This window comes from Primulina eburnea, chromosome 13 (genome assembly GCF_022965805.1).
Source record: "Primulina eburnea isolate SZY01 chromosome 13, ASM2296580v1, whole genome shotgun sequence".
NCBI classification, from domain to species: Eukaryota; Viridiplantae; Streptophyta; class Magnoliopsida; order Lamiales; family Gesneriaceae; genus Primulina; species Primulina eburnea.
In genome coordinates this window covers 484,077-510,322 of record NC_133113.1, presented here as the reverse complement: position 1 = coordinate 510,322, position 26,246 = coordinate 484,077, and the positions used below count along the sequence as shown (strand labels likewise).

At 37.9% G+C, this 26,246-nt stretch overlaps 4 protein-coding genes across 4 annotated transcripts; 3 read left to right on the top strand and 1 right to left on the bottom strand.

Moving 5' to 3' along the window:
• Positions 1-2,812: 2,812 nt before the first annotated feature.
• Positions 2,813-3,689, top strand: LOC140809261 (endo-1,4-beta-xylanase 5-like). Its single transcript, XM_073166825.1, has 2 exons — positions 2,813-2,986; positions 3,102-3,689. Exons 1-2 carry the CDS (start codon positions 2,813-2,815, stop codon positions 3,435-3,437), a joined length of 510 nt encoding a protein of 169 aa, XP_073022926.1. The 3' UTR covers positions 3,438-3,689.
• A 2-nt stretch (positions 3,690-3,691) lies between these two features.
• On the bottom strand, positions 3,692-5,769 carry LOC140809259 (thaumatin-like protein 1). The gene is made up of 4 exons (XM_073166816.1): positions 5,611-5,769; positions 5,247-5,386; positions 4,374-5,043; positions 3,692-4,093 (listed from the first exon to the last, which is right to left on the bottom strand). The coding sequence occupies exons 2-4, from the start codon at positions 5,332-5,334 to the stop codon at positions 3,808-3,810; spliced, it is 1,044 nt and encodes a 347-aa protein (XP_073022917.1). The 5' UTR covers positions 5,335-5,386; positions 5,611-5,769; the 3' UTR covers positions 3,692-3,807.
• A 5,596-nt stretch (positions 5,770-11,365) lies between these two features.
• LOC140809363 (auxin transporter-like protein 2) lies at positions 11,366-12,529 on the top strand. The gene is made up of 4 exons (XM_073166960.1): positions 11,366-11,601; positions 11,680-11,865; positions 12,041-12,153; positions 12,239-12,529. The coding sequence occupies exons 1-4, from the start codon at positions 11,443-11,445 to the stop codon at positions 12,441-12,443; spliced, it is 663 nt and encodes a 220-aa protein (XP_073023061.1). The 5' UTR covers positions 11,366-11,442; the 3' UTR covers positions 12,444-12,529.
• An 11,108-nt stretch (positions 12,530-23,637) lies between these two features.
• Positions 23,638-25,853, top strand: LOC140809364 (auxin transporter-like protein 5). Its single transcript, XM_073166961.1, has 4 exons — positions 23,638-23,747; positions 24,466-24,673; positions 24,775-25,009; positions 25,368-25,853. The coding sequence occupies exons 1-4, from the start codon at positions 23,731-23,733 to the stop codon at positions 25,481-25,483; spliced, it is 576 nt and encodes a 191-aa protein (XP_073023062.1). The 5' UTR covers positions 23,638-23,730; the 3' UTR covers positions 25,484-25,853.
• Positions 25,854-26,246: the final 393 nt, after the last annotated feature.

Sequence of the window (26,246 nt, the reverse complement as noted above, 5' to 3'; positions counted from 1 at the left end):
AAATAATTAAAATCATATTCTAATTATTTATTTTACAAGAAAATTATTAATTTTTCAAAAATTAATTTTCCAAAATAAAAATTGAATCAATTTCAAAAATATCAATTTTCCCCATAATTTTGAAAAATCAGAAAATTGCACCCTGGGCCCAAACAATTCAAGCCCATCAATTTTGCACGCTTCCCGAAACGATCCCGGGTCGTCGCCCCCGCTGCCCGAACGTTTCGGGCAGTGGCAGCAACCTGTGCGCGCAGGCGCGCACAGGTGCGCGCAACGCCGCGCGCAGCGTGCGGACGCTCCGCACGCTGCGCCGCGGTGTGCGCCGCGCGGAGCGGCGCACAGCGTGCGGACGTTCCGCACGCTGCGCCGCTCTGCGCGCGCACGCTGCCCGCGCGCGCTGCGCGTTCCTGCGCGCAGGGCGCTGCGCGCGCAGCCCTGCGCGGGGTCTGCCCGGAACAGTTCCGGGCAGATCGCGGAAATTTTTTTTTTTTTTTTTTTTTTTTTCCGAAAAATTTAATTTTTATGGTGCATCAATATTTCTGAAAATTTTCTTGTGTGGTTAGAAACAAATTATTCAATATAATTTAAATCATACGATTTAGAAAACCTGGCTCTGATACCACTGTTGGATCTCGGTTTTCTAAGCGCCCAAAACGCAGCGGAAGTTTAAAATTTTTATTTTATTTTGAAAAACAAAATAATTGTTTGGACGCTCGTATGGTTTTCATAAATTAAACATCCATAGGGTGTAAAGAATTATACCTTTGGTGAATTAATCACTGGACACCAACCGATCCAGTATAACAGATCTGGCTCTTGATGAATCCCTACGAACTTTCTTCAAAATTGCTCCTATCAAGTCCACGACTAGATAGTGTGTTCCTCTTCCAATTTGCACTAGAAAATATGGAAGATATTTTGCGTAGGATAGAAAATAATTGAGAGACGGCACAATAATTTTTTTTTCAAAAGTTGGTGGCCGAATTTTATTTCAATTGGAGATGGGTCTCACGTGAATGGATGTTGTGGTGGCTAGGGTTTAGTGCTCAACATGTATTATTTATGATTAAATTAAACCCTAATTACATAATTAACATTAATGGGCTTGATTTAATTAATTGGGCTAGTCTAACTAGTTTAATTAATTTAATCAAAGTCCATTAAAACTTTAATTATTTAATATGTTGGACTTGTACCCCTACAAGCCCATTAAACATATTATCCACCATATTTAATTTATTAATTAATCAACTCAACTTTTTGAGCTTAATAAATTAAATACATTATAAATTCAACATTTGAATTTATTATTTAAATTATAAATTCAACTCCTTGAATTTTATCACCTCCAAAATTTAATATTTAATAAACCCAACATTTGAGTTTAATAAATTAAATTCTCAAATTTTATAAATTCAACTACTTGAATTTATTCTCTCAAAATTTATTTATCATAAATTCAACTCCTTGAATTTACTATATAATATAAATTCAACTTCTTGAATTTATTCTCTCAAAATTTATTTATCATAAATTCAACTCCTTGAATTTACTATATAATATAAATTCAACTTCTTGAATTTATTCTCTCAAAATTTATTTATCATAAATTCAACTCCTTGAATTTACTATATAATATAAATTCAACTTCTTGAATTTATTCTCTCAACGGGAACAAACAATCCAGTACTTGTGTGACCCTCAATGGTTCAGGGATACAGCTAGCCGTGGGTTCACAACTCCTTGTGATTCAGAATAACATTTATTCTTATTCGGGCTTACCCTAGTTAGCCCCATTCTATTCATCAACACCTTGATCAAGAATGTCAGAACTCATTTCTGATTGCACCCATCGGATCATGGTAGGAGCGTCTAGTAGCATCGCCCCATGATCCCCTAGGTATCACTGATAGTGCCTGCAAGAACCAGTCGATTATGATTAACGTACAGTACGGTCCCTTCATCTCATATATCCCGATCGAATCTGCAACCATTGGTTCATCGAGGGTTGCATATTAATTCGATAACTATGTGATAACTATAATAGTGGCATCGCGTGTACTATTTGGAGAACTCCTTCTCCAATGTACATCTCATACTCTGGCCAGAGATTCCATGCACTATTATTTCATTAGATCACATAGGATATCCACACCCGTAGGTGAGCGGTGAATCCCCGACTACAATGCACTGGCTCCTATATGTGTCGCAACTGTACCCAACCTCGCCACCTGATGACTCTCCTGGAGCCGGTAAACGAGTCAAAGCACAACCCTAGCATATAGAGCCTCAGTGTTGTCCCGGGTCGTAAGGACTAATGGTGTACAATCATAACCACGGACTTATCCTCTCGATGAGTGATAACCACTTGGAAAGTCCGAGGGAGGGTTGTTCGGTATAATCATCATATGACTACCCATCTGTATGTTTGGACATCTCTATGCCCTTACCAAGAAACGCAGTACACAACATCACAGATGCTAGTCTCGAGCTCAAGCGACCTTTATCCATGTTTTAGGCGGCTGAATCGACTAGGAACGAATTTAGAATATGCAGTGTTTACAAATGAGTTTCAACATCGAATTACGATTCATTTGTATTAAAGCATAATCAAGGACTTTATCTATGCTGCTTGCATGGGTATACAGATAAAGTATCACGAAACCATTAAAAGTTAAATTATATTAAAATAAAGATTGTTTATTACACTTGAGTCAACAAATTCCCTAGCCAACCGTTGGCTTGCAGGGCATCTACTCTAACAGAAAATTGTAGCGGCATTAACTCAACTGTCGACACATACATATCAAGAATGAGAGAGCTGCAACGAGGGGGTGTGTCGATGGATGGCATAGGACTCCAGGGTCATTTTGATGTGCCTAACACACCGCTCATGAGGGGCATAATCGATAAATTGGCCACTCTTGGGCTTCCTATATGGTTGACAGAAGTAGATATCAGCAAACAATTCAGTAAAGAAACACAGGTACCTAGACCATATTTGTGTTGCGCATCTGAATATTTTGCCATCCTACGTGCACGCAAAATAATGTCTGAATCACTCTTTCATTTTATAATCAGTTCATCACTTATCTTGCAAGGCTATGCATCTAGAAGAAGTCCTGAGAGAAGGTTTTTCCCATCTTGCTGTAGATGGGATCATTTTATGGACAGCTCTGCGCAAGAATGGTTGCTACCAAATGTGCCTAACAGACGATGAATTTAACAATCTTCCGGCAGGTGACACCGTAGATAGGCTTTTGAGAGAGTGGCAAACAGGGGCAGCGGACGGAGAAACAGCTGAGTACGGCTCCTACAGTTTCTTTGGATTCTTAGGTGAATACAAAGTCACAGCTAAGTTAGGAAATGCAACAGTGAATTCAACTTTTTCACTCTCACAAGGGAAAGAGACCAAGCATTTTAACATTCAATTGTGACTTAAATTGGGTAAAGGGCTAATGTAAATTCACATTTTACAGTTTCAGAAAGTTACATTTTAAATTATGAAGACACATACCCTTCATGTTTTCTTTCTTGCTCTGCGCAAACTAATTGGACAAATGACAAAAGAACTTCGGACAAAATAAACTATGACGAAAAACTATAGTACAGCATTAATTTACATAAATCAAGGCCAAAAAAATGAAATTCTAGCTAGAACACTTCCCCAAGAATGAAAGGAATTAAAATATGGATCGATCAGTTCTTTTCCACTAACAAGTCAAACCCTCGATCTTTCCAAGACAGCCTTGTGCTCAATGTAATCTGCATTGGGAGGAGCCAAGCCTAGAAAAATAAAAGGGGGCACTACAAACAAAAAAAGGAAACCAATGAAAAGAAAATAAAGATAGCACCAGAATGCAAAGTTGATGGAGAATGGACGACCCCAGATGAAACCCCCATGGCTAAACCAGCCATCCATGACCCCTCGTCCGGAGTAGACTCGGATGCGGATATCGGATCAGAGCCTGGATCCATTCCGGTCACACTGATTCCGTACCCTTTATCCGAACCCTGTAGAGATCCATCGCCATTCTCAGTTGCTGGTGTAGTGGTTGACGTTGTTGGAGTTGGATCTTTGGAAGATTTCTGACTGTAAAAGATAACAAAAGGGCATTTCATAAATACAACAAGGACTTTTAATGAAAGAAAAGTTAGTCGGGTTCAAAAGGAATTGTAATAAATTGATTAACTTAATCTACAGTGTGCCCCCAAATCAAAAAGATGAATGGATGATTATTAACAGAATCTTACACTAATAATGCAACAAAAGTTGGGAGTTCAAGGAAAGGAAAAACAAAAAAAAGCAAGCATAAAACCCATCAAAGAGAAAATCGTGTAATAATTATTAAATAATAAGCATCTTCTTATACCTTGACGTGGAGGGGCAAAATGTCACGGTATAATCAGCACCAGAGCAAGTGAAAGTGCTCGTGGGATCATCATAAGCATAGCTATAGGATCTGGGACAAGCAGACTTAAACATCTGCGAGTAAACCGTCGGCTTGCACGACGAGGGCGAGTTAAACTCGCCGCTGCAACAGTACTTAGGGCTCCCGAAAGCCTCACACGCGCTCCTACAAGCTGCCCCATTTCCAACTCGTAGCTCCGACGGGCAGACTCGGTTAAGATCCGTCACGCAGCCGGTGGAAGCGCACATGCCCGAACCGCCGGTGGCTTCAACTATCATAGGCAAATTGTAGCCGTCGACTAGGCTTACGTCGTAGAAGTCTAGACCGCCAGTTCCGAGGGTGAACTCTGCCAATGTGACGGGCGGTGCAGCCCCGGACCCGCGGCATTCTGGCTGACCGGACCCGCAGTCGCCGGTCTTGCAAGATCCTGTTCCGGAATCGGAGAATTCGCACTCTGTTCGTCCCCAGAACCGGCCAGACCAGCCCGCGGGGGATATCAATGTGCGGGAGGAGTCTGGGGGGAGCTGAAACCCAGTGCTATCAAGTTTAGGACCGCCGGCGTTTGCTAGTATACCAGGCCACACTGTAATCTCGCATTTGTTCACAAACGTGAATGTAGTTCCACGTACTCCTGTTAAAAAAAGAAAAACAACAAAAATCTCACAACGCCGTTCAAGAAACGAAAATCATCCAAAAACCCAGAATCAAGATCAGACTTTTACTCAAAAATGCCACCAAACAGGCAACAACTAGCTTAAAGATCACACATTTGACACAAAAACCTCGTAAAAAAGTTCTAGTTAAACCACAATAAAGTGGAAAAAAAATGACAACCTGAGGAAAAAAGAAGAAAGATGCTGAGGATGAAAGTCAAATACAACTTGAACAAGGAAAGATCCATAGGACTGTCGTTGCTTTCCATTTCTTGATGTTTTCTTCCCTTTGTTTTTACTCCCCCGAGTGATGGAGGTGTGCTGAGGATGGAGGAGAGGGAAAGGAATTATTTGGGGCAATGTGTTTGTTTTTATCCAAAAGCAATAATAAAAAACTGAAGAAAACAATGTTATTTTGTTTTGCCTGGTGCCTGTTTCTGTAATCGTATCAGCTCCAAGAGCCAAAAAATGGAGAATTACACCAACAGATGTGATTATTGATGTTATTATTTTTGTTTTTGGGTCCAATTAAGAAACTCCATTACAACTGACAAATTTAACGTCAAAATTTGCTTTTTCTGGGGAAATGGGAAGAACCCTAGAGAGAGGAGGTGGTGATTGTGGTCAGCCAAGCTGGTGGCGGAACTGTACTATGGTAAGCAGCTGTGACCACACACACTGTCCAAATTTCACACTAAAGAATCTTTCGATCCGTTGTGTTTTTTTATTTTTTCTTTAATCCTTTGGTGTCACGCGTAGTACATACATGTTTATTATTTTAAAACTAAAAATCTATTTTTCCTGGGTTGATACTTGATAGTTATATTTTGTATAAGTTCAATGTGTATTTAAATTTGTGTAAGTAATTTGTAAAAATTATGTAATTTAAAAGTTTAAAAAAATAGATAAATAATTTCTTGAATAGAGTACTTTGAAGTTCGAACTTCAAAAAAAAAAAACTTTGAAAATTTGGATGCGATATTTTATATATTGCAAGATTTAACTTTTCATATTGTTTTTTTATATATAGAAATAAAACAATTTGATTTTTATAAAACCAAAAAAGTAAACATATTTTAAGAAAAATACATTTGATAGTATGTAGTTGTTAAAGGCATATAAAACTTATAATGAAAATCTAAAAGGCCAATAAATTTTGTAAACATATAAACCATGGTTTCATACATTTTAGGAAAAAATTTATTTTTGCAAGTATAATTAATTTTTCATTGTTTTTAATATAATATTTTTTAGGTTGACTTGTCAATGTTGACTAGGTTTTCTTGTTAGACGGTTCCACGAATCTTTATCTGTGAGACGGATCAACCATATTGATATTCACAATAAAAGTAATAATCTTTGCATAAAAAATAATATTTTTTCATGGATAACCCAAATAAGAGATCCATTTCACAAAATACGACTCGTGAGACCGTCTCACACAAATTTTGGCTGTCAATGTTTTGTAAGAAACTTAAGACCAAAATATATTTACCAAAGCTAATATCATTTCACACCATTTTGATTTCACCTCCGATTCTTACTAAATCGAAGAATTTGTATATTAATGCTCGAATACAACGATAATTTTGAGGATTTGTTTCAATTTTAGTCCAACCATTCTGATGAAATTGAGTCATCTAAAGATATTGGGTTTTGCAATGTTCGAGAATAGACCGTTCAACTTTACGATTGGAAAAGTCGTGAACTTTGTGTCAACCATGGGATAAATTTTGTATAAAAAAACCCATGCCATATTCCCTTTTGTCTAAAAAGTTACTACATATTGCACTATTTTTTTTAAAAAAATTTACCTTTAAGCATAAAAATATTGGCCAATATTAGCAGCATAATCACATAATTATTTAAGGTCCAATATTTTGCATAAAATATCCGATGCTTGATCATGTAACAATAATGGAGATGGGAATGAGTAGATTTATTGGAGTGCGCTATTCTCTAGTTGATCAAATTCAGAAGCAAATATATATAAGCACTAGAATGCATGATAAAAAAAAAATGGTTTTAAAACGACAAAGAAAATTATTTGAGTTATTATAGTAAATATATTTGATAAATATCAAAAGTATACAAGTTAAATTCTTGAATAATAATCATTTAAAAACTCGAAATGAATAATATCAAAAAAAATACCAAGATTTCGTTTTATACACATGATAAAAAAAAAAAAAAACATATACAAGAACGGTTTAAATTCGTAAAAGTTGTCTTAAAAGTTAAAGATATTTTATAGCATGAACTGTTCAAAATATAAAACAAAGTTCTAGCTTGTTAAGATTTCTTTTGAGTTCTTGCTTCTTCATTTACTTTCTTATCATTGGATCTTGATTTACTCAGCGTACATGAACATGATATGTGATGAGACGAAACTCCAATCCGACTAATCATCTCTTAACCTTGACAATATTGAGATAATCTATAAGTCGTTGTATAATCGATGACTCTCAATCAGGGGCGGATTTAGTGTAGGGCGAACGGGGGCCACGGCCCCCCCAAAAAAATTTAAAAAAATTTTTTAGCGACGGTTGTGACGGAAACCGTCGCAAAATGCGCGACGGTTTTATCAACAACCGTCGCTATATGGCGGCCACGGCCCTCCCAAATATTTAAAATTTTTTTTTTAGCGACGGTTATATAGAAACTGTCGCGGTTTAGCGACGGTTTTACAAAAACTGTCGCAAATTCCGCGACGGTTTATATATGGCGACGGTTTTAGAGAAAACCGTCGCAAAAGTGGCCCCCCCAATGCCAAAATCCTAGATCCGCCCCTGCTCTCAATTATCGGATCGAAAAGCACAAAGGATATATTATAAATAGGACCCATACATACAAATGTGGCACATGATTTCTGACATGCATCCTCTCTATTCCATTCCATTCCATTAAATTCTTCATTCTCTTTATTTATTATTCTAACGACCTCCTTCGTTATGTGTCATTGGAGGCAATATCATTGTTGATGTATCTAAAATTAACGAGTCGTGTAGACTGAAAACACGAGATCCACATAAGTAATATACAATTAATTAATGTCCGTTAATTACATCATAAACACTCGTTAAGTGGGCGTCGAGAGTGTTGTCGACGTAGACAGTACTCCGACGCTCTAAAGAAAACTCAGGGAATTAGAGAACTTTTATAAAATTGATAGTCTCCCTTGAATTATGTAAAAGTTCCTCTATTTATAGATTTTGGACTTGTAACCATCAATTTTCATGGGGTCTACTTGTGGCCAATCTTCCTTTTCGAATAATAAATTTCAGATTCGAAACGTTTTACTATTTTATTTGATTATTATATAACATTATACATAATTGTAATCTTAATAATTAAATTGACAATATTGAGCATTATTTAGATTATCGAAACCAATATTTGACCCCTTTTTTTTTTATTTTTTTATTTTCCTATTCTATTCCAATATGATAATAGTACAATCTCACATTCTAGAATACTAACTTCTAATTCTTCTATAGTAGGCACGACCATTACTATTAGAGAGTATTTTGCAAAAGATTATATTTTTAGAGAACTGATTAATAATTTTATGGATGAAGAAAAAAATTAAAGTAGAATATTTGGTAAAGAAATATTATAATAGTAAAATAACCTTATTAAAGTAATTGCAAAATATAAAGTTTGATAAAAATATATCATTTAATGGACTAAAATATTATGGGTGGGAGTGTTCATCATTTGTTTTTATTTATTTACCAAAATATATTATGGTCCGAAATTAACTTTCAACACAAATAAAATAATAGATTATTTTAGAATTTTTAATTTTAAATTCTAACCTCTCATAACAATATAACATATACTCATGCATCACCATAACCTCCATTAGTTTTATTTTCATTTTTTTTCATAATCTTCCGTACTTTTACTACTTCTATTCATATCACAACTCACGGAAGTTTATTAAATTTTTTGATGAATTTTCAAATCTTATTTTTTTTAATTGCTTGAAGATATCGTAGGATCGACCACTTGCAGTTTTATCAAAAGATATAGCAAGCGATAATGGCTAAACTCAAATATTTTAATATAAAATAGCAAAAACATTATAGTTTGATCGCTCTCGGAACAAAGACAATTATTATACTTCACAAATATTTCTCACAATAATTACACTTCTTATAATAAATGAGAATCAAATTGGTGACCTTGACTCTAACGCCAATTGTAGAACTGAACACTTACTGTTTTACCAAAATTATAACTAGTGTTCACGATGCAACTCAAATCATCGACTCCACGTCCCTTGATTTGGCATGTATATCGATTCCGGCAGCCGGCTTGCTGTTCCCTCGCTTTAATTTAGCGTGGCTTTTATGAATCACGAAAACACTATACACTTTGGTGTTCCCTTTTTATTTAATTTAAATTTAATTTAATTGTTACTGTATCACTTTGACATTAAGCAATTTTCGCCTAGAAATATGATCTCCGAGGCAATTATTATTAGTTTGCACTTTCGAAACCACAGTCTTTCCAGAAGAATTAAGTAAAAGTGAAAATACTTGCCGCACACTTTATTATAAAATATATATTTATAAAATATATATTAATGTTATAAAACAATTATAAGATCATACATATTTTAGACTTTGAATCGAGAATAATGATGTACTTTTTATAATTAACACATAATTAAATACCACTGGAATTGCAATATTCTATAAGTAATTTACACCTCATAAATTTATTAATATTTTATTGTGAAATCAAGTGAAACATTAACCAAGTACTCAAATTAATTTGCAACATTTTATCTTGATTTACATCATATATTACCTTTTATGATTTAAGTCATTTCTTTTGTGAGATAGTTAGTTAAAAGTAATAATTTTGATATGAAAATAATATTTTTTTATGAGTCTGATCAGATCTGATATCCATCTTAAAAAATTAACGTGTTTGATTGTCGTACAATAATTTTTATCTATAGTTTAATGACATTATCTATGTTTGTGTAGGACATTTACGTACAACGTAGTCAATATAATTATGATAAGTTCAAATTCTTGGAATATTTGAGATAGGAACACAATAAGCATACACACTTTGATTAAAAAAAAAAAAACTAGTACAAGATAATTGTAAGAAAATCTCTCCATGCTTATAATCTAGAACTTTCAAACTTTGGATTTAAAAAAATGTATATTTTATATATTTATACAACCAAAATCTCAAAATGAAGTAATGTGTTGTCATTTATAGCTTCCCATGTAAATAATTTTGTTTTTAATAATATATAACCTCATAGAGAAAAAAGTGGTACAAAACATGATGACAAAAAGAAACAAATATGACCATAAGGCTGCGTTTGGGTCGTACTTGAAAGGTAAAAACGAAAGATAAAATATAGGAATCTAGATGATTGTCCGGAAGTATGCTACATTACAGGAAAAGGGAAATTTAATTTTACTTTTACTGCAAAGATATCTAACTTTTTTTAATCAAAAAAATATGACAAGACGATGGACAAACTTCTTGAAAAATGGAGCATAATACAATCAATATAGATTTATAGAAGAATGGTTTTTCATTAAAATGGACTTGCTAATTTGTTTATTTAGTTTTTTGAAAACGTTGATAAAACAATATTATCTACATCTTGATGATTATTTTGTTCTACGAAAGATTGATGTACGATTTGATCATTTCGATCCTTTTTAAGCATGTCATTTGTATTATATGTGTGTGTACGAATTTTTACTTACAATCGAAAAATCGAAAGAAGTTTTCGTGCTTTTTTTTAATCATATTATCTAAATTGATAGAATTTTTAGCCTAAATGTATGTATAGTTTGAGGGTTCCAAAAATTGCCCCATGTGATAAAAGCGAACATTGTTTGTAATAGTAAAGAAACCACGCCCCGTTTGGCTGTGATCATTCGGTCTCCTTTTTCATAATTTCACACATTAACACTCTTCTTTATTTAATTCCCGTTGTCCCCTCCAAAAAATTTCTTCTTCCAAAACATTTCTTGGCTTCAAATCCTATGCACTTAATTCCATGTTTGGATATCTTATTAATATCACACCAATGGTGGGTTTTGTTGATTCCAAAAACATATGAAATATATTATAAATAGAAAATTGGAGGATCAAATTTATATGTTTGAGAATTCATTTTAGATAATCCAACCTTAATCGCAACAAAAACGCATTGGAACCCTCCAAAAGCGGATTTATGCTCTTCCCTAGTCGCTCTTTTCAACGTCACCTTTTGCGAAAAGTCCTTTCTACCATCCCGACATTCTATATAAAAGAGTTGTATGTGTTTTTAGCTTCGTCTCCAGCTGCAGAGAAATCAAGAAACACACAGATTCACACGCTGAAGCGTGAAAATGGCGTCCTCCGATAAGGTGGTGGAGACTGTCATGGTGGGTAACTATGTAGAAATGGAGACCGAAAGGAAACCAAGAGATTTCAAGTCTCAAGTTTCCAAGCTCTTCTGGCATGGCGGCTCCGCTTACGATGCCTGGTTCAGCTGTGCTTCCAACCAGGTTTTTTCCACTTCAATTCATTTTTTTTAGTTCTTGTAATCAATCACCGTTCAGCTCAGTTTCATGATTTTGATCCAGGTGGCTCAAGTGTTGCTTACATTGCCATATTCATTCTCGCAATTGGGAATGCTTTCAGGGATTCTGTTTCAGCTTTTCTACGGCCTGATGGGAAGCTGGACGGCTTATTTGATCTGCATCCTCTACCTGGAATACAGAACCAGGAAAGAAAGAGAGAAAGTTGATTTCAGGAATCATGTTATTCAGGTTAAATTAATGAATCAAATCCTGTCCATTTCCTATTAATTAATTTCTCCAAAGCACAGAATCAGAACACCAGCAAAGACAAAAATTCCACATCCACCTCTCCCAATCTCACATGGGGTTCTATGTTTTTCCGTGCAAATCAATCTAACAAATCCATTATAAAAATAATGTGCAGTGGTTTGAAGTTCTTGACGGGCTCCTCGGAAAACACTGGAGGAACGTGGGCTTGGCGTTTAACTGCACTTTTCTTTTGTTTGGATCCGTGATTCAGCTTATAGCCTGCGCAAGGTATCAAAGCTGACAATAATATATCATATAAAAAGAGAAATAATATCGATATTATATGTCATAATATATATTTGATTTGATGCAGCAATATATATTACATAAATGACAATCTGGACAAGAGAACATGGACGTATATATTTGGGGCATGTTGTGCTACCACAGTGTTCATTCCTTCGTTCCACAATTATAGAATATGGTCTTTTCTCGGCTTGCTGATGACCACTTATACAGCGTGGTATCTCACTATTGCATCCTTAGGGCAACTCCAACGCTGCGCCAAAATGGTGTAAAACACCATTTTGGCGCAGCTTTTGGAGCTCCAACGGGGCTGCGCTATTTCACCAAAATAGCGCAGCCCCTCTCTCCCTGCGCCAAATTTGGCAAAAGGAGAGACCTTGCGTGGGGCGTCTCGGGCTATCATTAAAAAATATGCATTGCGAATTTTAGCTTTGCGTGGGGGCGTCTCGGGCTATCTCGGGCTATCATTAAAAAATTAATGATAGTGTGGGGCGTCTCGGGCTATCGACTATTCAAAAAACAACTGCTGCTTTGCGAATTTTAGCTTATGCATTACCCGCGGATGCTACGGATGAATATATCAAAATTGGAGAGTCCACTGCAATTCAATGCATGCAACGCTTTTGTCGAGCCGTGGTGGAAGTTTTTGCTGACCGATACTTGAGATCTCCTACTGCCAATGATGTTGCCAGGTTACTTTATAGAGTGAGTCTCATGTGAGACCGTCTCACGGATCTTAATTTGTGAGACGGGTCAACCCTACCCATATTCACAATAAAAAGTAATACTCTTAGCATAAAAAGTAATACTTTTTCATGGATAATCCAAATAATAGATCCGTCTCACAAATATGACCCGTGAGACCGTCTCACACAAGTTTTTGCCTACTTTATATTGGTAAACAACGCGGATTTCCTGGAATGTTGGGAAGTCTTGATTGCATGCATTGGATGTGGAAAAATTGTCCAACGGCTTGGGCGGGTCAATATGCAGGTCGTAGTGGTTCTCCAACAATAATTTTAGAAGCAGTAGCTGACTACGACCTTTGGATATGACATGCATATTTTGGTATACCCGGATCCAATAATGACATAAATGTTTTGGGATCGTCCAATCTATTTTCCAACATCGCACAAGGTATTGCCCCTCAGCTCATTATACAATTGGAGGAAAAGAATATGATACAGGATATTACTTGGCTGATGTTATTTATCCTAAATGGTCAACTATTGTACAATCTATCCACGATCCACACGGTCCAAAAAAGAAATATTTTGCAATGAAACAAGAGTCCTGTAGAAAAGACGTGGAGCGTGCATTTAGTGTTCTCCAATCTCGATTTGCGATTGTGGCATCTCCAGCACGTGCTTGGAAGAAACATCATTTACATGATATAATGACAGCATGTATTATAATGCACAATATGATTATCGAAGATGAACGTGACCTTAGCGCCCCCATTGAAGATATGAGAGAAGCACCAACTCCGGATGTAGAAATGATTGTCGATGAGAATATCAGATTTCAAGAATTTCTCGCTCGATATAAAAGGATAAAAGACAAAGATGCTCACTATGCACTACGAAATGCTTTAATTGATCATTTGTGGGAGGAATATAGGTGTTCAGATGTTTGAATTTGAATTTATATTAAGTTCTAAAAATAAATTATCTGTATTAAAATTATGTCAATTTCGATAATGAAGCATTTGTATTAATTCGTATTATAAATATTAAAGTTAATATATATAAGAATCAAATAAATAAATTTAACGAGTAATAAAAATAAAATTATAATTATAATACTAATATTAATTTTAATTATAATTACATTGTTAAATTTATAAATAAATAGTAAAGAAAAGAATATTCTAGGAATATACTTTTTAGTGTAAGATTTGAAGTAAATGGGTTGGAGATGAATGTTATATTTGGTGCAGAAACTGCACTATTTTGGTGCAGAAACTGCACCAAAATAGATTTATGGGTTGGAGATGGCCTTACTCCATGGACAGGTATATACATACAACATATACACACACCTACCACCGGTGGTTTGTGGCATTGTTTGTACGTGTTCCGTAGAACTAATCAATTTTTTTATTGTGTTTATCTTTGTGTGGACCTCCATTGCCCAAATTCAAGATCTTAGTTGTTTACATGTCACTTTACATTGCGAATTGTTGCGACTTTGATTGTTGCACTCCCAAGAGCAGGTTGTGCACAAGTAATATAATTCGATGAGTCCGAATATCGTATCCACGAGGAAGCTAAGGTAATTACAAGTCCACTACAATGTCTTTTTATTTATTTTTTCTTTTAGTTGTTCGAATCTTTAATTGGTATTTTTTTTATTGTTCAAATTTAAATTTAAGTAGTTGATATTAAAGGATCCACTCTTGGTATTTTAATAAAGTTAACATTAACGAACAATATTGAAATCCACTTAATAAAATGGTTCCAATATATTAAATAATCATATTTATATTATGTTATAAATTATTATCTCATAAATATATAATATATACCAAAACTTATAAATGTGGTCAAGTATTTATTGTGCTATATATATATTTGTAAACACTAAATCAAGGTTCCCACTTTAAATGGTTGGTAAAACCAAACTAACATTTAAATGGTACCAAGAAAATATTATTATGATATATTTATATATAGTAAATCAAGGAATCCAAGTTAAATGGTTGGTAAAACCAAACTAACATTTAAATGGTTCCAAGAATTTAATATTATAATATATTTATATATAATAAATCAAGGCATCCACTTTAAATGGTTGGTAATACCAAACTAACATTTAAATGGCTCTAAGAATTTAGTGTAACATATAACAACAATAAATCAAAACTCCCACTTATAAGTAGGGTATAAAAATACTTAAAGAAATAAATAAACATAAATAATAAATAATGATTAAATAATATAAAACATAGATTCTTACCTTATAATAACCTTATTATCATGCCAAGAGCTTCACCTTATCATCTCAACTTTAGGAAGTTAGCTATTCATTATTCAAAGTGTAAAACTTTGAATATGAAATTAACATGCTAATTATATATAAATGAAGAAATAAAAGAAAAATATAGAGAGAAATATTATGAACTCAAAGATTTTGTAGTAGCCCGAATTCCAAATTGGGTAATTAACGGATTAATGGTGATTAAGAGGGTTTAATGTGTAATTTTGACCGTGGTCATGATCGGACGGACCGAAGATGGTTCGGTAGCACCGAAGAGTTCGGACGATCCGAAGTGGGTTCGGACCGTCCGAGACAGGTGGCTGGACACGTGGAAGGGTTCTGGACACGTGGAAGGGTTCGGATCGTCCGATCAGGGTTCGGATCGTCCGAGCCAGGTGTCTGGACACGTGGAAGGGTTCGGATCGTCCGATCAAGACTCGGATCGTCCGGGACAGGTGGCTGTACTCGTGGAAGACATGCAGGGTTCGGATCGTCCGAAGTGGGTTCGGATCGTCCGAAGTGTACCAGATCGGAGCTTCCGAAGTGGATCGGAGCGTCCGAACATTGGCTATAAATAGAGGCGCGAGGCTTCATTTGTGACTCGCCATTTCAGAGTGTTCCAGAGCATTTCAGTCGTTTCTGACAGGTTTCTAGTCTTTTTCCGAGGTTCGGGCACTAGCGGGGAGCTACTAGTGTTGTAGCGGAGCTGTGCTCTAGTTTGGAGCTAGCGGCACCAGTGGGCTGACTGCGGACGCAGGCGTGAGTCTAGGACTGATTGTTAGGATCTGCTGGTTTGAGGTACGAAAGTACTATCCGAGATATCCTGGTCGAGTATACATCCTTATATGTGTTGCATGATTATGTGATGCATTGATATATGTCATATGATGCATGTTATTATGTCACGTTTTATGATGCATGTCGCATTTCATGTTGAGCCGTATCTCCTTCGAGATAGCCTTTACTGTTGAGCTGTATCTCTTTCGAGATAAGCTATATCTTGTGGGGCCGCTCAGCCCTGTTTTGTCTTGTGGACGCATGGACACCGAGAGTACACAGTGGCCGACGGGTCCGGAGGGCTTCGGTGATCCGGGACATTTTAGGTCCACGTCTGATCTTGTAGTGGATGCAGTGACCCAGAGGAGTACCGCACGGCACTATCCACTTGGCGCCTCTAGACTGAGCATTTTGAGATCCTTTGTTACTCCTGTTTCTTGACTACCCTGGTATCATATCATAGCATGTGCATTTCATATAGGCTTGTATACTCATGCTTTTGTACTGGGCGTTCTTATCGCTCACGTCCTCGGTTTTGTTTATCTTGGACACCCCATTCCCACGGGGCAGGCCTCAGGTTGGACAGCTCAGGAGGAGGAGGAGGAGGACGTTGAGTAGCTGGTTGGTTTAGTTCTTCGGTATCTTTTTGATTCGATATGGTTGTACCGTATATTTCCTTTTAGTTTAGTTGTCCTGGATTTTCGATTGGGTTGTATAACTATCTTTTGGTGACAGTTTTCCGCCTTTATTTCTGATTGTTTTTAATTAAGTTAATCGCATGCTTAGTTCTTGATTAGTAGGTGATTCTGGAACGGGTCACTACATTTATGGTATCAGAGCATGCTTACGATTTTGGGATATAGATTCTGTTTTGGGATTTTCGTTGACTATTTTACCATTTTCCCCATTCTATCTTGTAGCGATGGCTGACCACTTTGGTGATGAGAGTAGTCAGGGAAGTGTAGGTCGTTGGGGTGAGCCAGGACGATCGTAGGCGTCATAGTGAACATCGTCATCGTCGGGATGGTCCTAGGCGTTTTGATTTGCACCGTTTCATTCAGATGGGGCCTAAGCCTTTAGTCGGCGGTGAGACTCCCGATGATGCTGAGGATTGGTTAGAGCGCATGGAGAGTTGTTTCCGTGCATTCCAGTGCACCGAAAAGCAGCAGATGGAGACCCTTGGTTTTCTTCTCGAAGGCCGTGCGCGCAAGTGGTGGCGATCGACTTCTGCGCCGATAGTCCAGTCTCAGGGTAGGGTGACTTGGGCCGATTTCCGTGCAGCTTTCATGCAGCTGTATTTTCCTCCAGCCCTTCGCCAGGCAAAGACGATTGAGCTCCTGAATCTTAAGCAGGGGAGTATGTCTGTTGATGAATATCAGCAGAAGTTCTTCGAGTTGTTACCCTTTGCCCCTCATATCAGTGGCAGTTCTGAGGCCAAGTATGACCATTTCCTTCAGGGTCTTAACCAGGAGATTTTTGATCGAGTCACTGTCTGTGATAATCCTACTTCTTATGATGGGTTAGTGAACCGGTGTCGCCAGGCAGAGATCAGTCTCCAGCGTGGTAGGGCTATTCTTTCTTCTAGACCTCCGAGTACTTTGAGCCCTCGATCTCAGTCTTTCAAGAAATCTGGTTCTTCTTCTTATGGATCTGGATCACGGTCTAGCGGTGTTTTCCGCTTTGGTAAGAAGAAGGTTTCTTGTGTGCATTGTGGGAAGAACCATCCATCGGAGCAATGCCGATCAGCCGCGGGAGCTTGTTTTCAGTGCGGAGAGATGGGTCATCTCAAGAAAAATTGTCCTCAGTTGCGAGGTGGAGCAGGATCTGGTTCCGGATCTCAGACGACTGTTCAGCAGAGGAGGCAGGGTCAGGCAGTGGGTAGTTCAAATCTTCGACCTCGTGCCCAAGGTCAGGTTTTTGCGCTGAACCAGGATCAGGCTGCAGATGAAACGGAGAGAGTCATAGCAGGTACTTTTCGTTTATGCGGTATTCCTGCTTTTGTTCTTATTGATACCGGAGCATCACATTCATTCATTTCTGCACGATTTGTTAAGCGTCATAAGTTACCGTATGTTTCTCTAGACGTCATTCTTTCTGTTTCTACTCCGATGGGTCATTCGGTGTTAGCGAAGCGTCTAGTGATGGGTTGTCCTTAGATTTTGAGGGTAACGAATTGATTGCGAATCTTATGATCCTAGAGATGGAAGATTTTGATTGTATTCTAGGTATAGACCTATTGACTACCTACCGAGCTACCGTGGATTGTTACCAGAAGCTTGTTCAGTTTCGTACGACTGAGAGCTCTAGTTGGTTTTTCTATGGTGAGGGAGCGCGACCTCCGATGCCAGTGGTATCTGCTCTGAAAGCCTGTCGTGCTTTAGAGGCGGGCGGGGAAGGCTACCTCATCTATGCGATTGATTCCTCCACAGGTAGTGTTGGTATAGATGATATTCCAGTGGTTTGTGAATTTCCTGATGTTTTTCCAGATGAGATTCCTGGTTTTCCTCCGGTTAGAGAGGTGGAATTTGGCATTGAGTTAATGCCAGGGACTGCACCGATTTCTCGTGCCCCCTATCGTCTTGCTCCGTCAGAGATGAGAGAATTGAAGCAGCAATTGCAGGATCTTCTTGATAAAGGTTATATTCGCCCGAGTGTTTCACCCTGGGGAGCTCCAGTCTTGTTTGTCAAGAAGAAAGATGGATCTATGCGATTGTGCATTGATTATCGCCAGCTGAATCGTGTGACGATCAAAAACAAGTATCCATTACCTCGTATCGATGATTTGTTCGATCAGCTTCAGGGTACCTCTGTTTACTCCAAGATTGACTTGCGATCGGGTTATCATCAGATGAGAGTTAGAGATGATGATATTTCCAAGACTGCATTTCGTACTCGATATGGGCATTACGAGTTTCTAGTTATGCCATTTGGATTGACGAATGCGCCAGCAGTGTTCATGGATCTGATGAATCGAGTCTTTCGGGATTTTCTAGATCAGTTTGTTGTGGTTTTCATCGACGATATCTTGATTTATTCTCAGCAGTGTGGAAGAGTATATCCAGCACTTGAGGATTGTGTTGCAGATTCTTCGCGAGAAGCAATTGTATGCTAAGCTGAGTAAGTGCGAGTTCTGGATTGATCGTGTAGTATTTCTTGGTCATGTGATTTCCAAGGAAGGAATTTCTGTGGATCCTAGTAAGATTGAGGCAGTGCTGAATTGGTCACGTCCGACGACGGTGGCTGAGATCCGTAGTTTTCTAGGTCTGGCAGGGTATTATCGTCGCTTCATCGTGAATTTCTCTCAGGTAGCTAGACCATTGACGCAACTTACTCGGAAGGATGTTCCATTTGAGTGGTCATCTGAGTGCGAAGATAGTTTCAGAGAGCTTCGTCGACTTCTGACTTCTGCACCTGTTTTGGCGTTACCGTCAGGATCTGATGGTTTCAGTGTTTACACCGATGCCTCTTTTCAAGGCTTAGGGTGTGTGTTGACGCAGAATGATCATGTGATCGCTTACGCATCCAGGCAGTTAAAACCTCACGAGGAGAAGTACCCTATTCATGATCTAGAATTAGCTGCTATTGTGTTCGCGCTGAAAATCTGGCGTCATTACTTGTACGGAGTTAAGTTTGAAATTTTTACTGATCATAAGAGTCTGAAGTATCTGTTCACTCAGGCTGAGTTGAACATGAGACAACGTCGTTGGATGGATCTACTTAAAGATTATGACTGCGAGATCAAATATCATCCAGGTTCTGCGAATCTCACAGCCGATGCTCTTAGTCGCAAGGTGAGAGTCTCTGCACTTCAGACCAGTGCTATGATTAGTACTATCCAGGATTGTTGTTCATTGGGATTTAATTTCAAACATCGGAAAGGTATGGAGAGCATTCGTGTTGCTACCATTTTATCTGAGCCAGCTTTGTTCGCTCGGATTCGAGATGCTCAGATGTCTGATCTCAAGACTCAGAGATTAGCTCGGTTGGCTGGTGGAGATAGTAATTTCCATTATCAGTCTAATGGTCTTCTGTGTTTGTCTAATCGGGTTGTAGTACCAGAGGATGATACTTTGAGGGAAGAGATCTTATCTCAGGCCCATCGAAGCAAGTTGAGTGTTCATCCGGGAAGCAATAAGATGTATAAAGATTTGAGGACACGATTTTGGTGGAAAGGGATGAAGCGCAGCGTTTATCAGTTTGTTTCCAAGTGTCTTGTTTGTCAGCAGGTTAAGGCAGAGCACCGTCGACCGGGAGGATTATTGTTGAACTTACCTATTCCCGAATGGAAGTGGGAGCATATCGCGATGGATTTCATTACTCACTTACCATTGTCTTCGAGGAATAGTGATGCTATTTGGGTAGTGGTGGATCGACTCACCAAGTCTGCTCATTTTCTGCCATATAACCGTGATTTCACTTTCGATCGTATGGCTCGATTGTACATTCAAGAGATTTTACGTTTGCATGGAGTGCCTGTCAGTATTGTTAGTGATAGAGATCCTCGTTTTACCTCACGATTTTGGGGTAGTTTCCAGTCGGCATTGGGTACTTCATTAAGTTTAAGTACGGCTTATCATCCAGAGACCGACGGTCAGACAGAGAGGACTATCCGTACACTTGAGGATATGTTGCGAGCCTGTGTTATGGATTTCGGAATCGCTTGGCATGATCATTTGCCTTTGATTGAGTTCGCATACAACAACAGCTATCATCGTAGTATTGGTATGGCACCATTTGAGGCGTTGTATGGGCGACGTTGTCGTACTCCATTATTCTGGGACGAAGTTGGGGAACGACAGGTTGAAGGACCGGAGTTAGTCCAGCAGGCTACTGATAAAGTTGCAGTAATCAAGAAGCGAATTAAGATTGCTCAGGATCGACAGGCTAGTTATGCGAACACCAAGCGTCGACCTCTTCAATTTCAGCCAGGTGAGAAAGTATTTCTACGAGTTTCGCCTTTTCGCAGGATTTTGAGATTTGGTCTCAAGGGTAAGCTGTCTCCGAGATTTATTGGTCCATTTGAAATATTGGAAAGCGTGGGAGATTTGGCTTACAGACTTGCTTTGCCAGCCGTACCTATCAAGTATTCATGATGTGTTCCACGTATCTTTGTTGAGACGATATGTAGCAGATGAGTCTCACATCTTGCATCCCTCAGAAGTTCAACTTGATTCGGATTTGTCTTACGTAGAACGACCAGTGCGGATCCTCGATCGCAAAGACAAGGTGTTGCGGAATAAGATCATTCCTCTTGTCTTAGTTCAGTGGCAGCGCAGAGGCACTGAAGAAGCCACTTGGGAGCTAGAGAGTCGTATGCGTTCGGAGCATCCAGAGCTCTTTTGAGTTATGCTTTGTATATGTTTGTGTTTTCAGTTGTAATCGAAATATCAGTTGTATTCAACAACCATTGAGATGTAATAACGAGGTTGTTATTTCGTTTTGTTCATCCTCTAAGCCTGATTTCGAGGACGAAATCTTTTAAGGGGGGGAGAATGTAGTAGCCCGAATTCCAAATTGGGTAATTAACGGATTAATGGTGATTAAGAAGGTTTAATGTGTAATTTTGACCGTGGTCATGATCGGACGGACCGAAGATGGTTCGATAGCACCGAAGAGTTCGGACGATCCGAAGTGGGTTCGGACCGTCCGAGACAGGTGGCTGGACACGTGGAAGGGTTCTGGACACGTGGAAGGGTTCGGATCGTCCGATCAGGGTTCGGATCGTCCGAGCCAGGTGTCTGGACACGTGGAAGGGTTCGGATCGTCCGATCAAGACTCGGATCGTCCGGGACAGGTGGCTGTACTCGTGGAAGACATGCAGGGTTCGGATCGTCCGAAGTGGGTTCGGATCGTCCGAAGTGTACCAGATCGGAGCTTCCGAAGTGGATCGGAGCGTCCGAACATTGGCTATAAATAGAGGCGCGAGGCTTCATTTGTGACTCGCCATTTCAGAGTGTTCCAGAGCATTTCAGTCGTTTCTGACAGGTTTCTAGTCTTTTTCCGAGGTTCGGGCACTAGCGGGGAGCTACTAGTGTTGTAGCGGAGCTGTGCTCTAGTTTGGAGCTAGCGGCACCAGTGGGCTGACTGCGGACGAAGGCGTGAGTCTAGGACTGATTGTTAGGATCTGCTGGTTTGAGGTACGAAAGTACTATCCGAGATATCCTAGTCGAGTATACATCCTTATATGTGTTGCATGATTATGTGATGCATTGATATATGTCATATGATGCATGTTATTATGTCACGTTTTATGATGCATGTCGCATTTCATGTTGAGCCGTATCTCCTTCGAGATAGCCTTTACTGTTGAGCTGTATCTCTTTCGAGATAAGCTATATCTTGTGGGGCCGCTCAGCCCTGTTTTGTCTTGTGGACGCATGGACACCGAGAGTACACAGTGGCCGACGGGTCCGGAGGGCTTCGGTGATCCGGGACATTTTAGGTCCACGTCTGATCTTGTAGTGGATGCAGTGACCCAGAGGAGTACCGCGCGGCACTATCCACTTGGCGCCTCTAGACTGAGCATTTTGAGATCCTTTGTTACTCCTGTTTCTTGACTACCCTGGTATCATATCATAGCATGTGCATTTCATATAGGCTTGTATACTCATGCTTTTGTACTGGGCGTTCTTATCGCTCACGTCCTCGGTTTTGTCTATCTTGGACACCCCATTCCCACGGGGCAGGCCTCAGGTTGGACAGCTCAGGAGGAGGAGGAGGAGGACGTTGAGTAGCTGGTTGGTTTAGTTCTTCGGTATCTTTTTGATTCGATATGGTTGTACCGTATATTTCCTTTTAGTTTAGTTGTCCTGGATTTTCGATTGGGTTGTATAACTATCTTTTGGTGACAGTTTTCCGCCTTTATTTCTGATTGTTTTTAATTAAGTTAATCGCATGCTTAGTTCTTGATTAGTAGGTGATTCTGGAACGGGTCACTACAGGTTTGTTCATAGAATGAGGGATATCTCAATACATTACAATGCACCCCTATTTATAGCCAAATTTGGGGAGACAACCACAAATAAAATATTATTTTTTACACATAAGTCTTCATTGGTGTTCCAAGAAATTAATATTATATTACACATCACTTTTGAAAATCTTCTTCTCCGAATTTGCTTCTTCACATAAAATGAAACATGTGGATAATTGAGTTGTCTAGTTGTGGTATTTTTTTCAGAATATTTGACCAAGTAATTTGAGAGATATGGTCAAAATACTAGAGCATGGTAAAACTGCCACTCCTTTGGTAACTTTAATTGTTGCTTAATTTGATCCCACTTGTGAGAGGATTTTTATCTCATGCTTGGCAACAATATTGTAGATCTTATAATCAACTTTCTACAGGCCCAAGAATCATCTTAATCTCATTTGCAACGCCAAGGTTATTCTTGTTTTATCGAACCTGTAAAAAATAGTAAAAACTTATAATTACACAACAACTTATATTTTATACAATTTATTATAAAACATATAATATTTAAACATTTAATAAAACAAAAACTATATATTTATATTATAAAACATTTAATTAATGTACAATTTTTATGTTTATCACGAATCAAATCATGTTCACATGCATGCCATTCGAACTATATATACTAATTATTCGAATAACTATTATGTCCAAAGTTGTCCAAGATTCCTAGCCAAATTAATGCACATATTAATATATAGAAGGGATTTATTTAGTATAATAATAATATAATGATGAACAGGTAGAGGGTGTGAAGCATTCGGGTCCAAACAAGTTGGTGCTATCTTTCACGGGGGCCATCAACATTCTCTACACATTTGGGGGACATGCATGCCGTAACTGTGTAAGACATCCTCATATGACTATTATTTTATTTTCATTTATATATTTATTTTTCTCACGTTTTTGGCCTAGGTTAATTAAATATATGAAGATATTATTAATATTTGTGAATAACAGGAAGGTTTATTTATTTATTTGTTATTGTTATTATTATTATTTTTGCAATAGAGAAAGATAAAACGGGCTTTACCCTCCAACGTTATCGTGAATGCAATTTAACCTCAGGAAAAATGAAGAGAATCTGACCGATCCTTTTTATTTCCTCGAACAGATTGAGTAGTCCATCGTCCTTTTACTTTTACTCTGAGAATTCAATAATTTTTCCAGTTGTGTAAATGTTAGGCGTGCCTAGGGGGGTAAAAACTAAAAAGTCGCTCTTTCTCGGACTACGCTTTTTTTTTGCCATCTGTAGTAAAAAAAGTCAGACCTCTTTCTCCATTCACTTTATGCAGCTTTCGTTTCATGCTGAGATGAAACTTAACTACCGGGGGCTCCTGTCTGACCTTTCAATTCTCAATTATAATAAAAATATAAATAAGCTTACTTTTTTTTTTATATATATATAAAAAAATTAGTCCGAAATCAACCATCAAACCGTTAATAATGCGATTCGAGCTCGAACGTTAAGTCGAACACCCATAAATTAAACGACATGTTTATGAATCTTGCTGGTGAATTAGTAGTTTCAACATTGTGGGGGTACGTATTTGATGTTGCAGAGAGATAATGCATGCAATGTGGAAGCCACAAAAATTCAAGGCCATATACTTGATAGCCACCGTATATGCGCTGACCCTGACTCTCCCCTCGGCCTCGGCAGTGTACTGGGCTTTCGGAGATTTGCTTCTCAGTCACTCCAATGCATTCGCCCTTCTCCCAAAGTCTCCTTTCAGGGACATGGCCGTCATTTTGATGCTCATCCATCAGGTTATTTATTTTTAATATTTTTAACATATAAATTGACAACTTTTTATGGTAAACTAAATAGTATTGTTTTGCTATGGTTGTATCAATGTCGATGAATGCAGTTTATAACGTTCGGGTTCGCATGTACGCCATTGTATTTCGTGTGGGAGAAGGCGATCGGCATGCATGAATGCCTCGAGATTGCCCGTGGTGGTGCCGATATGGTTCTTGGCCATCATCTTCCCGTTTTTCGGGCCCATCAACTCCACCGTCGGGTCGCTTCTTGTCAGCTTCACCGTCTATGTCATCCCGGCTTTGGCTCACATTTTCACCTTCAGATCATCTGCTGCCCGAGAGGTAAGCAGCATAATCTGTATAGTAGTAGTCATATATTTATTGAAAAAATATGGTTTTTGTTTCCCTAATTCTTAACATATGTGAAGTCATTTTTTTTTTTAAAAAATGGTTTTGTATCACAAATTCTTTACATATTCAGTTGGGGATCATTTCCAAAGAAATACTGAAGGGTTACTGAAAATAGAAAGTGACAGGTGTGGGGAAACTCAAAATCTTGAAATTATTCAGTCACACCCCACACACCCATAGTTTTGGTAGTCCAAAATACCATTTTCCTCAATTTATATCAGATTAAAAAAAATCAGAATTAAATACTTAAAAAGAATTGAAAATATAATTAATCTTTAATTTGGTGCAGAATGCAGTGGAGCAGCCTCCAAAGTACTTTGGAAGATGGGTTGGGACATATATCATCAATATATTTGTGGTCATATGGGTTTTAATAGTTGGTTTTGGGTTCGGAGGATGGGCTAGCATGACAAATTTTATTCATCAAATCGACACCTTTGGGCTCTTCACGAAGTGCTACCAATGCCAACCTCATCAGTTGCCGCCGCACCCGGCCAACGCCACCGCTCCTCATCCACCTCCGCCAGCCAACATCACCCATCTTCCTCCCCTTTAGGCCGAAAGGGATGTTGCATTGCTTTGCTATGATTCACAAGCAAATGTCGGGGGACTCGTTTGGCGCAACGTAGATTAGAGTTCTTCGATGTTAGTTGATTTTAGTGCGATGTGGAACAAATTCTATTTAGTGTGTAATTCTAGCAAGTATTAGTTTTTGTGACGTGCTTTTCGTTTATAAAACAAAAGGAAAAAATCTTGGGAGCAATTACAAATTTTTATTCTTTTATATTGGATGGTGCTTTTATATATATATATATATATATATATATATATATATATATATATATATATATATATATACACGTGTGATAGGATAAGTAAATAATTAATAATTAGAGTGATTAAAAAATGAGATATATGAATTAATAGTATGGTGGGATAAATAACATGGTGTTTGGTATGATTTTAAAATGATGGATTAATTTTGTAATTTTATTTTAATGATCAAAATACCCCAAATGCTAATTAAAGATATATTATTAAAATAATTATATAGATAATTAAATATTTATAATTATAATTTATATTTATTAAATTATTTTAAATATATTTATTAGAAATAAATTGATAAATATGCATTTACTTTAATAATTAAAATACAATAATATTT